Here is a 12,799-nt window from a genome sequence, read left to right as displayed (position 1 = left end):
TTTACATTAAGGGGTGTTTGAGATTGTTTATTTGAAACAATTTATACTTTTCTATAAAAGTGCTTATCAACTTATTATAAGTTAGAATGTTTTAACTTCTTCAAAAACTTTTTATTACCGGTGCGGCACTAGTATAAGTTGTTTATCCAAACACTCAATTGCTTATTATCGGTATCACACCGAAATAAACTAATAAACCGTTTTTATAAGCAATCCCAAACACTTTTTAATCATCCTGCGCCAAATAAAAACTTAAATCTAAAAAAAAAAAAAAAAAAATACTCCGAATCTACAAAATTTGTATTTTAACCCAAAGCTCTTACAACCTCCATTAATGTCGGATTAAAAAAAACATAGTATTTGACTCCGGACTCCGTACACAGACGGAGACACCTCCTCCGACGTCTTGTTATGTTCATTTCTTGAAGCAACCGACGACTTCAGCCCCAATCCCAACCAATCCATCACTAAATTATTGTTGCTTCAGATCTCTCCTTCTTCTCTAAGGGTAGTTAGGGTTTCATTATCTTCTCTACCTTACATATATAAACATTACCATTACCATTTCCCCTACATACAGTTGCAGAGATTTATACCAGTGTGTCTATGTGTCTGTGGGTCCATCGAATCATTGATGCGCAAATTGGGTTATGTGTATCGTGATTTGATTTCAATTCGAGTTTCTTAGTGCCTCTGTTCTTCTGGCATTGTCGATTTCTCAATTCTGCAACGAAAATGGTTGTTTCTGGACCTTTAACAGCTGGGCAGGTAAATATAAAAACTGCTACTACTTGTGTTGAGACTCTTTCAGTGATGAGTCTAATTTGGCATCCGTCGGTGTGTAGTTATTGGGATTTGGTTTATTTTTCTTGAGCTGCAGATCACTTTTTGAACTTAAAGTGACTAAGTTCATTAAGTGTAAGATCTAATGTAGCCTTGTGTGCGCTTGTACTCGATATAATAGGTTAGGTAATGCATAAATGCATTCGAATGTATGATCGGTCATTATCTGAAGATGAGTTGGCTAGTTTACTGTATCTGGGATGCGTTCACTTCTACTCAGAGAATGCACTTATCTTCAATTATCTTCTGAACTTGTGAAGTATTTGATAATCGCTCAACATTGAAGATAGTTGGTGTGATAGCTGATTTTGACATTTTCCTTTCAGATTTAAGATTATTTATTCTGTTGTAGTTATTAGCATAATCTTCATTTTGTACCTATGAAATCATTTAGCAGAAAGTAAACCCATTGGTTCCCTTCGGTAGTCACATTAATACAAATTCATTGCCCATGGCATGGACCATAATATGTTGTACTGTTATAGGAAACATGCTAAAAACAACTAAAGTTTAAGTATTTTTAGTATATTGAATATTTCAATGGAAGGGTTTTCTTGCAAAACTTAAACCATATCAATATATCATAATATTGTTGTTAGATGGAAACATAAAAAGGTGAAAAGGAAAGAAGAGACCTTTTAAGTTTAAAGAGTTGGTGTTATGTGTAATTTGTTTAATCAATATACGTACAGAAAATATATTTTGTTGCCATGTCGGTCCACGTATGTATTTTCCATGTTTTCTGTGTAAGTCTGTATTTCTTGTTCTACAGTTTGTGTGACTTTATCTTCAGTGACTTGTATTCGGATTGTGTCTCAGACTTCCACATGATATGTACTAAGGCCTTTATTGTTATTAATGTTATTGCAGGTGTCCTTTTTGCTTGCAATCATTCCTATTTTTGTGGCTTGGATATATTCTGAATGGTTGGAATATAAAAAATCTTCATCTGCATCTAAAGTGTAAGCTTATTAATTTATGCACCTTCATAGATCTCCTCTCTATGTGCTCTGCGAATAGGCTTTCCTTTGGTGCCTGAGAGTATGCAGTTGGTTGGGTGGGATGGATTATCTTTCAGTTGTCACAACATCTTTGAATTATAAGTTGTGTGTCTTAGGGCTGTTTGAATGAGTGGAAATTAAAATGTTACACGGAGAGTGCTCCAGCCTCCAGCTAATCAATTACAATCAATTGATCTTTGTTCTTAGGATCTTTTTGAGTCTGACTTTTGTTGCTATGTGGTCTGATTACCTGCCATATGTTGTTTAAGCTATACACAATTGCCACAATATCTGATGTTATCTACTGCTCCACATCAGTTAAAAATATGTACATGTAACTTATTCTACATACTTGAGATGGAGGAGGTCTGCTTTGATGACCTGCTACTAGTTCCGTTTTGTTTTTCTCTGTTTTCAGATCAATTAGAAGGGCAAATCTATGTCTACCATCAACTTTACCAACAAAATCACCATAATTCCTATAAAGTAGAAAGAAACTTGTGATGCAATACACGCTTCCTCTTCTCCTAATTACATCGTCTCGTACACATTCTCTATTCTCATGATTACACCATCCCTAAGTAAAGGAAAAGAAATGATAACTTTAGTGTTAACATTGGTAGTGGTCATGATTTACTCATTCTTAGAACTTATATGCTTTTTGCTTGTCAAATTTCAAATGATTCATATCTAGTCTCAAATTTGAGAAGTGGTAGGAGTTAGGGTATGGGGAGGGTATGATGTATGCAGACCATACCTCTATCCCTAGGGGTACAGAGGCTGTTTCCATGAAGACCCTGACTTGTTAACTATTTTTTTAGTTTTGGAAGAAAGAGAGTGTTGCCCAGAAAAACAGAAACCAAGGAAAAGTTAGAACATCTGAAAAGACTTGCTGAGTGTTATAGTGTCTTCTAAAACTCACTTACATGTGTTTTCTGGAAACAGTCACTCGGACAACAATTTGGTCGAATTGGAAACCAAAACAAAGGAGGAAGATGACCGTGCTGTTTTGCTGGAAGGAGGCCTCACAAAAGTGGCATCAATGAAGCAGCCTGCTACTTCCATTAAAGCTAACTTAATTAGGTTAGGAAATCTGCTGGATTTCCTTTTCTTGTTTCCATATTTCATTGTTCCACTACCCTCCTTACATTCTGCACCGAGTTATTTGTAGATTTGTGACAATGGAGGATTGTTTTTTGCTTGAGAATCGAGCAACCCTGAGAGCAATGTAAGTCGTGACTTTGCTGGTGATAGATTTATATTGATGCTTCTTTCTATTTTAAACTGATGCAACAATTACATCTACACAACCCTACGCAGGTCAGAATTTGGAGGAATTTTGTTCTATTTCTACATATCTGACCGCACCAGCTTGATTTCAGAATCTACCAAGGTTCTCTTACCTCATGTTTTACTTTTTGCTTGCTAGATTGATTTTTTATAGTACTAAGATTGTATTCTCAACCTGTTGTGAGTTAAGTGTTTGGTCTGGTAATTTATGGCAGGCGTCTTGAAATAAAAATTTGGGAATCATCACACTAAAACGCTTGTTTATAGCTTTATAAAAAAATGTTGAGATTGGCAGTGCCTCAAAAAAAGAGTGATTGCTGAAATATCCTCTTTTGCTATTTTAGGTGCAATGATTCTTGTATTCATGGTAGGATTAGGTTTTTATCAAAAGCAGCTTCTATAATCATGGGCGGAGCTAGGAATTATGATGGGGGTCCGGTCATCTGAGGTCGTGCTGTGTAGTAAAATAACAACGATAAATATTGTATGCAAACAACTTAATAAAGTCTCATGATTTGGAAAAGAAATGAACAAATTTTTTCTTAACACATGAGCTTTGCAAAAATCAATATTGATTAGTTTGTTTTGCAGAAAATTTTAAAAATCTATATTGAAAATTTTATAGGGGTTTCAAAATACTATTTCTAAACTGCATCTGATGAATACAATTATCAGCAAGTTAAAGTTTTCATGAACTCAAGTGAGCAAGCCGACTGACCAACATAGGTGCTTTACACATAAATATATCTAGGATCTAGCACTTGGGTACCAAATTAAAGAATAAGGCAAGAGTGTAAACTTGAAATCTAAATAAAATAGAAGGCCTGTTTTGTAAATTTTGGAAACTTAGGAAATGGGAGAGCTGCAGTTGATTTGTGTGGATTCAATGAAAGTGGGTATTATAGAATTTGTGGACTCATAAAACAGTTTTTTCTTGGATTGGGCTGGGGGATGCGGGGCACCGGCCTGCCTACTGCCTTCCACCCCTGGCTCTAATAAGTGGTCAGCTCTTGTCAGATCTTCTATGTACAGGCTTTTCACTTAGAGCATGAGCTAATTGTTGTGATAACTTCCAGATGTCTGGTCATCTCAGACCCCCCCCTCTCCCCTTGCATGTGTTTCCATGTTGCTTCCCTCTCTCTTTCTCACCTTACGACAACAGGTCTTTGCTTGTACTGTGCGATTCATGGTGAATTCATTTATGTGTTTACCTTGATTTTTGGAGGATGGACAGTTGTTCTGCTTTTCTCCTTCCACAAGTAACACAATTGGTTTATCTTTGAAACCTAAAGTGTCACTTGGGTAACTGAAAACAAACTATTTTTATGCTTATTGGTGCATTTTAGTTGATACATTTTTTCTTGAACAGAGCTACAATCGCGATCTTTTCCTGTTCCTGTACGTGCTCCTTATCATAGTTTCAGCAATGACTTCCCTGAAGAAACATACTGACAAGTCGGCATTCTCTGGAAAATCGATACTTTACCTCAATCGACATCAAACAGAGGAGTGGAAAGGATGGATGCAGGCAAGAGTTTTCACAATATCTTTACTCTGAATTCATATTTGTGGATATTAGAATTAATTCCCCTACATTTCTGAGTTCAACTTTACTTATTGCCTACACAAGGTGACACGTCAATTTTCTACTAGTACAAAATGGCTGTTATCTTGAAACTGCTTTTTTTGTTTCTTGTTTGGGCAGGTTCTCTTTTTGATGTATCATTACTTTGCTGCTACGGAGATATATAATGCTATTCGTGTGTTTATTGCTGCATATGTCTGGATGACTGGTTTTGGAAACTTCTCGTACTACTACATCCGCAAGGATTTCAGTATTGCACGCTTCGCTCAGGTTAATTCTTACTACTTATCTTGCTGGTTTTTATGTAACCCTTTAAAAATTGTGACTTTCTATTGTGGCTGTTGGTAATAATATCGGTATCTTGAAAATGGATCTTCTGCTCAGAAATGAAATGTTCAAAATGTTCCTGGAAATTCTTGCTCCAGTGGACCATTTATATTTATATGCATCAGGATCCCGATTCAAGAATCTCTCGTTCGAGAAAAAAGAGAGGATCAACCATCTCTTCTGACTCTTTTTCAAATTTGATAAATGTTGGTTGATCCTATATTTCATTGGAGTTCTATGATTCAGAGTATCCTTTCCTTTTTGACCCCTTTGAATTCCATTTTGAAGTGGCGTTCGGACATAATCATTAAAAAGATTCGATTCATACATTCCTTATCGGATAAGCATCAAAATTCTAGTCGGTATGTTTGGTGATGAGAAATCTGTTCTACCAATCAAAGTGTCCCCTTACTCTCATGAAAAGGTCATTCCTTTTATTGAATCTATATTACAAAGCATGGATAATACATAAAATTAGAAATTGGAGTATAAAAGGTAAATGACAAAAATAGAAAGAGAAGAAAGATAAAGCAACAATATAGCTAAAACTTGTCAAAATGAAGTGAAGCATGGCTGCTTGAGACTTCATGCAAGCTATCTACATGAAAATGAAGCACAACAAGGCAATTTACCAGAGTTCCAAGATATACTTCCAAATGGAATTATGAAATTTAGGTTGTAACTGTAAAAAATAATGATAGTTAAAGTTGGAAGTTATATGGCTCTTTATGAATACCTGTCCATATCTGTGGGATCTATATTCTAGTTTCAACACTCCTTTTATGTTAATATCATTTGCTACTTAGAAGTTAGAGCCGTTCCGTTAGCATATATGAAAACTTTTTCATGCTATTTTTTATTATTTACTTTTACAGTTTGATTTATATTATAGTTGCACCTAATATTCTTATTTTTCATTGCAGATGATGTGGAGGCTAAACTTCTTTGTGGCTTTTTGTTGTATCGTTCTTGACAATGATTATATGCTCTACTACATCTGTCCAATGCACACGCTTTTTACTCTTATGGTGTATGGAGCACTTGCAATTGGCAGCAAGTATAATGAAATAAGATCAGTGATGATTATGAAGATCCTTGCATGCTTTCTTGTGGTTATCTTGGTTTGGGAGATTCCTGGAATTTTTGAATTCATTTGGAGTCCATTGGCGTTCTTATTAGGTTAGTTTAGTCCATTAATGAGTACATGCTAATAATATAGTATGCCAATAGGCAGCATAATGATTAACTGCATAGTGGTGGGACCATGTATTTAATCCTAAAAGCTCTATATTTCGATTCTGGCTCATTAAAAACTTTATTCAAGGGATAGCTTTTCCTCTCCTCTTATTGAATAAACTGCACATACTCTCATAATTTTTTATTGAGATATTTCTTTTGTGCAATGTAATATCCAATCAATCTTTGAATATCATAAGGTTTTCAAATTGAAATCTGTAGCATGTTGAATACAGTTGCAGCAAGTAAAAAGAAGCTGTCGACTTCAGTTTTGTTCACTTTTATTACAATATAATTTTAGTTTAACCACAAGTTTCTTAAACGTAAATTCTTGCTTTTGCAGGGTACAGTGATCCTGCCAAACCAGATCTCCCTCGATTGCATGAGTGGCATTTCAGATCTGGGCTTGATCGCTATATATGGATCATTGGAATGATATATGCATATCTTCATCCTAATGTAAGCTTTTGAAAGTTTGATATCTCTCAAGATCCACATGCTAGTTAGTAGTAACATGCTATTGCTAAAACTATATTATGTTGTATTCTGTTGTCTTAGGTTGAAAAGTGGTTAGAAAAACTTGAAGAGTCTGATAGTAAGCGGAGACATTCCGTAAAAGCAACCATCGTTTCAGTATCTGTCCTGGTCAGTATGAATCTTAAGCTTCTTTCTTTTTTCCTCTTTTCACATGTACATTCTTTTTCCTGTTTAAGTTTTTGTGGGCTTATATTAGCTTCTTTTCAGGCTGGATATATGTGGTATGAATATATATACAAGTTAGACAAGGTTACATACAACAAATATCATCCCTACACATCATGGATACCTATAACGTATGTAGTCGATTTCTTGTTCTATTGTTACATACATTTAATTAGTGTAAGATCCATAGTATTCTGCGTGCTCCATCTTATAACACAGTTTTCTTGTGTTTGCAGTGTGTATATATGCTTGCGGAATTTCACTCAACATCTTAGGAATTACTCATTAACCCTCTTCGCGTAAGCTCCTGCTAGCTAACACCTTTTTAATGCTCGGGATTATGAACATACAGTTGTGTGCATTATATGCTCTACTTACTACAGATTTGTCTCAACCTGTAAAATTTTCTATGTGATAATAGGTGGCTCGGAAAGATCACTTTGGAGACATACATTTCCCAGTTCCACATCTGGCTAAGGTGAGCATAACTCTTTTCTCTTATTCTTACCAGTACTTTTGTTATGGTTTCTTGATCTTCATCCACTAGGCTATTTTTGCATTCATAGCCCTCTTGTTTTTGTAATTGTTCTTACTTCTTACCCCTGCCATCCATACGAATTGCAACATTTGGCCCTTTATGCCAAGTACTGTGTGATACTGTGATTATTGTTTAATTTTCACAATATTCTATAGGAAAAAAAATCTTGTGGGCCAAGGTCACTTTACTACTTTCTTATATATAACAAAGGAGGTAAATTGGTATATGAACTAAAAAGTGTTCCCCAAAATGGGAAATGCTGCAATTCTTATGGACCATCCCTGAAAGGAAATTGGTGCGATTCTTGCGGGACATCCCAAAAAAGAAAATCTTGCTATTCTTGTGGGACAGAGGAAGCTAGTACATTTTGCTCTGTTTGTTGCAATGAAAGGATACTAGAGATTAAATCATTTGAAGAACTCGAGTTAATACTAGGTAAAACTGCAATGGCTGAGTTCTAATCAACGTGAATGGTGCAGATCAGATATCCCCAATGGACAGCCAAAGTGGCTTCTCTCTTTTATCCCAGACTATCCTTTGCTGAATTTCATGCTTACAACTGCAGTTTATGTTTTGGTGAGCAAAATCTGTATACACCCTTCTTATTTGATGAAATGTGGTAAATCTAGTTTCTTATATCTGTTACGTTTCTTCTTCTTATGCAGATATCCTGCCGGCTCTTTGAACTAACAAACACACTAAAGTCAGTTTTTATACCCACTAAAAACGACCGACAACTTCTTTGTAATTTTCTTGCTGGAGCAGCAATTTCTGCATGTCTATACTTGATTGCTTCCATTGTTGTTCAGATTCCTCAATGACCGGTAAGCCCTTCTATGTCCCTTGAAAGTTTACTTGCACATTTGAAAAACATGCACATACTTGCTAGTGATGAAGAATGCTTATTTTTGTGTGCTCTATGATTTTGCAGCACTTTCTTGGTGATCTCTAAGGTTGCTTTTAAATTTTAGAGCACAGGAAAGCACACATATAACACATCACAACATAACCAGTCTATATATACGCCAGAAGTTGTAAAGAACCTCCCTACACACAAAGCTTGTTGGGCCATGGGAGAGCCTCTGTTTCAAACATTATTCATCATTTTCATACTTCAAATGCTATTATCTCGGGCATATGTGCGTGTTCTAGTGAGTGTGTGTGTTTGTGTGTATATATATATAGAGAGAGGGGGAGCTCTTCAGTACACAATGTCATGGGGACCTCCTTTCCTTCCTACTAATCTTACAGTCTATTTGACATGCGGCTTAAAGAACATTCTATGCGTACACACAACCATACCATGGTTCTAAAAAGCGCTCGAGGCATGCCTTGAGGTGAGGCGCCAGAAAATTGTGTCTGAGGTGGCGCCTCTCTTGGGATAGTTGAGTCGTACGCCTCAAGCCACTGACCCGGGCTTTGAGGCACCTGAGGCGGGGATTAGAAATTAGGGTTTAAAAATTCGTTTTTTGATTTTTCTTTTTATAAAATAGCCCATTTTCTTGCTCGTCCTTCTCCTACTCTCTTGCTCTTGTAGTTGTAGTTTTCATTTCTCCAACGTCTTCTCCGTTCTCCCAATTTGAGGAGCATCACACATATATATTTTATTTCCCACTTTGAAGAGCATTCTTGTGTGTGCGTATATATATTAATATTATTTCTTCCCCAGTCTACCACTATTTAGTATATATTGTATTATACACAGTGTATATATATAGACGAAAGATCGTGTGAGAAAAAGAGTTGAGGTGAGAAGCGTAAGAAGAGATCTGAACCTTGATCACTTTTAATCTCATGCCCACCCATGAATGGTGCTTGAGAAGGGAATTGATTTGGTGCATCTCAGTGCACTTCATTAATGTTGACATTCAATTAGGATCGATCCAAGGTTAGTGATCTCTTCTTACGCTTCTCACCATAACTGCCCTTCTCACTGGAACCTGATCCTGTATGTATATATATACATCTGCCTTGCCTCGGACTGCCCCGAGGCATACGCCTCACGGCCCTTGCCTCGCCGAAGGAGAACGCCTCGAGATCTGATTCCGCACCTTGAACTATATATTGAATCATTACTTTCCAGATGGCTATAGTACCCTCTTTCGATGTTTAAAAAGAAAATATACTTCTTTCCAAGTGATATATGCTTCCCTGATTAGAAAACATATTTTGGTCAAAATACCACATAGAACTAGTGAATATAATGATCCATTTGATGAATTTTTTGCAGCTCTTTCCCTCCTTACACACACATTCTCAATACACAACATATTGCTCTCCCTCTCTCTCCCCTTGGATGACTTTCTTGGTGGATGATGATGAAATACAACCACCACTCTAAAAAACTTAAGGTTCTTTTAGTTGAATTTGAAGATGAAGATTTGTGAAAATTATACGCTTGATGACTCAAACTACTAAGAAAATAAATTCATTGATGTTGAAACTAGTTCCATGTGTATAGGAAAGGAAAGAATCTTTAACCAAATGATGATATAAAAGATAACGGGGTTTCTTGTTATTCCAATTGGAGAAGTGCCATGTTATAGTTACATGTCTCAAAGGAAATTTTACAAAATTGGGTAATATAAAGTGTTATTCATCAGGAATAGTTGGTTCCCTGGGTTCTCGATGAATTTGTGGTGTATGTATATGTATACATGGTTTTCAAAATCGTTTGAGGTGTACGCCTCGGGGCGTTCCTCGAGGCAAGGCGGTCCAAAACTGCTCATGAGGCGGCGCCTCATGGTCCCTGGACGAGGCTTAAGCCTCAAATGGTGAGGCGGTGCATTGAGGCGTGAGGCGTTTCTGAGGCGCATGCCTCTCCAAACAGCATTTTTTTCTTCTCCATTTCTTACTTTTTCCTCTCTCAAGAAGATATCATCTCAAAGGCCAACCCGAAGAGTAAGTTCTTTTTAGTTTGTGTCCATATTTTTAGTTTATGTATAATGTGTTATATTATATTATATATATTTCAGTCAAGTATATATGTTTTATATCATAAATAATGTATAATGTATTTTCTATATGTATAATGTGTTATGTATATTTTTTTGTATGTTTTCTGTTTTTCTGTATTATTTTTATTTTCTGTTTTCTATTTTCTATATTATTTTCAGTTTTCTGTATTATTTTTCTGTTTTCTGTGGATTTGGAAGATGAAAGTGATAGTGATTATGGATATGATTGTGGAGCTATACAACTTGATCATGCTATGGGGAACTATAAGTTGTAGATTGATATGTTTTTAGATGTATAACTAGTTTTTTATGAATCTATGACGTTTCAATTTATGGAATTATGTTTTGCTTACTACTAATATTTATGAATTTTATTTGTTTTATGCCTAGAGGCTTGCACCCCGCCTCAGGGCGTGGAAGGAAAACGCCTCGAGTTACGATTCCGCTTCTTAAAACGTTACATGTATATGTATATCACAAGTAATATCGTTGTTATCTTTAGTTCAACTCTTACCCACTGAATCTCTTGAACCAATGGCTTGTAGGTCTAAGACTCGTTGCTAACAAGATGTGTATATTTCAACCAATCAAGAAACAACTAGTACTTAATTTACTGAGTTAGATGATTTAGATCTACTGTCTAGAAAATATAAATGAAAGTAATAGGCATTTGGTAACAGTTGCACAAAATTTCAACTCACATATTTAATGTTTATGTTGTAAAAACACATTTTTCAGTGTGTACAATTAGTTCATATAGTAGTATTCTTCTATGTTTCCTTGTTTGTTTAACCTTTTCCTTTTTTTTTTCAATCGTCTCTAATGCATTTTTTCTTTACTGTATCCGTCGCTTGTTTGTTTGTCTCCTTTTACGAGCGGGGGTTTTTATGGAAACAACCACTCTACCTTTTGGGGTAGAGGCAAGGTCTGCGTATATTCTAACCCCAAACCCTATCTTTGCATGGGATTTACTGGTCCATTGGTTTGTTTTATGATATATTCTCCTACCAATTTTCGTAAAGTGCACTGGACAAAACCTGTAACACCTACAAAAATCTGAACAGGTGAAATTTTTTGCTAGAAGGAAGGATATAACATCACTCAAAAGACCCCTACTCTTTTTGCAAAATTGATGATACCCTTCGTTTAGTGGATATACCGAGTACGTTTGGTTTGGTTTTATATTTGCAGAAAAATAAATCTATCAATGGTATATACATATATTCCTACAGTCAGTTTTAATTATAAATGATCAATCTGGGACAAAAGAACAAGCGGATACTTTTTTTTGATGAAGAGAGTATTATTTGTCCCAACTGTTATTGATGATTCTTGTCAGATATAACCGATGAACTTGATATGATTGTGAAAGTACATGTCTATTTTTTGATTGAGTACATAATTGTAAAAAGTGTGCTATTATGCAGGATCCAAGTCTTGTACTTTTTTGAATAAAAATCTCTCAACTTGATTATTAGTGATTTACATGAGGTTTTTGGTTGTTAATTTGAATTTGCAGGAAATGGATGCATCAAAGATTGTTAGATCATACTTGTTGTTGGACTTGGACATACACGAAATATACATATATACATACATACATAGATCGACCAGAAACAAATTCACGTATACATCTTCATTTCCATTAGAAGGTATCGTTTCCAACAATTTACAGCAAAATCCTTACCATTCCTTGTCCCGTTCTGTCTATAATTTGTGATGACACGAAGGCCAGTCGTCATGGTTTTGTAATATGTTTTCATCATCATCGTCAACCCATCCAGACCCAACATTCAAGTGAGATATACTGGTTTTGGTTTGCCAACCCATCCAGATGCTTCCATGTGGTATATACAGAGTATGTTTAGTTTGGTTGGTTCATCAGCACATTCAGACCTCACTTTCGAGTGAGATATTCTGTGTACGAATTGAAACATGTAAATGTATGTGATTTAGGTTCATGTTCACTTGAAGTTCAAATTGATGAGTCCTTTTTTTTCCTTCTTTTGTAGTTGTTTTCTTGTGTACGTACAACATCATGTTATGTACTTGTTAAAATGCATAAACAAAAGGTTAAATTTTGCATAAAAAATGAAATGCATTTTGTTCTTGTATGTTTTCCCTTCTTTTGAACACTTTTCACATTTAAGAGGTTTCATAGTACATTCACTACTATGTAAAGTAGATTTCTGTATACGTCTTACCCTCCAGACTCCACATACTTTGATGTTTTGTTTTAGTTTTACTATCAAGAACGAGGTTGGCTCCATTAAGCGTTTTCTTTTCGTACTGACATCAGTAGTCCCAACCATATTTCCTC

General features: G+C 35.6%; 1 protein-coding gene across 3 annotated transcripts; it reads left to right on the top strand.

Annotated features, from left to right (window-relative positions):
* The first annotated feature begins 432 nt into the window (after window positions 1-432).
* On the top strand, window positions 433-12,563 carry LOC112526788 (protein REDUCED WALL ACETYLATION 4-like). 3 transcript variants are annotated; one of them, XM_025137207.1, is made up of 16 exons: window positions 433-768; window positions 1,714-1,805; window positions 2,790-2,927; window positions 3,016-3,072; window positions 3,165-3,237; window positions 4,504-4,662; window positions 4,840-4,989; window positions 5,970-6,225; window positions 6,626-6,741; window positions 6,841-6,927; window positions 7,027-7,115; window positions 7,221-7,283; window positions 7,406-7,462; window positions 8,002-8,098; window positions 8,188-8,346; window positions 11,999-12,563. In XM_025137207.1, the coding sequence occupies exons 1-15, from the start codon at window positions 736-738 to the stop codon at window positions 8,341-8,343; spliced, it is 1,623 nt and encodes a 540-aa protein (XP_024992975.1). In that variant the 5' UTR covers window positions 433-735; the 3' UTR covers window positions 8,344-8,346; window positions 11,999-12,563. The 3 variants fall into 3 exon arrangements, 2 of the variants coding, with proteins under 2 accessions (XP_024992975.1, XP_024992976.1); XM_025137208.1 differs by lacking the exon at window positions 11,999-12,563 and adding an exon at window positions 11,544-11,614; XR_003070650.1 differs by lacking the exon at window positions 8,002-8,098.
* The last annotated feature ends 236 nt before the right edge of the window (window positions 12,564-12,799 follow it).

This window comes from Cynara cardunculus (assembly GCF_001531365.2).
Source record: "Cynara cardunculus var. scolymus isolate 2C chromosome LG 14, CcrdV1, whole genome shotgun sequence".
Taxonomy (NCBI): Eukaryota; Viridiplantae; Streptophyta; class Magnoliopsida; order Asterales; family Asteraceae; genus Cynara; species Cynara cardunculus.
Note: the sequence above shows the minus strand (reverse complement) of the source record. Positions and strands in the feature narration are given on the sequence as shown.

Bases quoted from the DNA above. Each gene is read 5' to 3' on its own strand.
- LOC112526788 (XM_025137207.1), top strand. From the start codon at position 736: ATGGTTGTTTCTGGACCTTTAACAGCTGGGCAG. The intron at 6,226-6,625 runs GTTAGTTTAGTC...TTGCTTTTGCAG, and splicing joins TCCATTGGCGTTCTTATTAG to GGTACAGTGATCCTGCCAAA. The intron at 7,284-7,405 runs GTAAGCTCCTGC...ATGTGATAATAG, and splicing joins TACTCATTAACCCTCTTCGC to GTGGCTCGGAAAGATCACTT.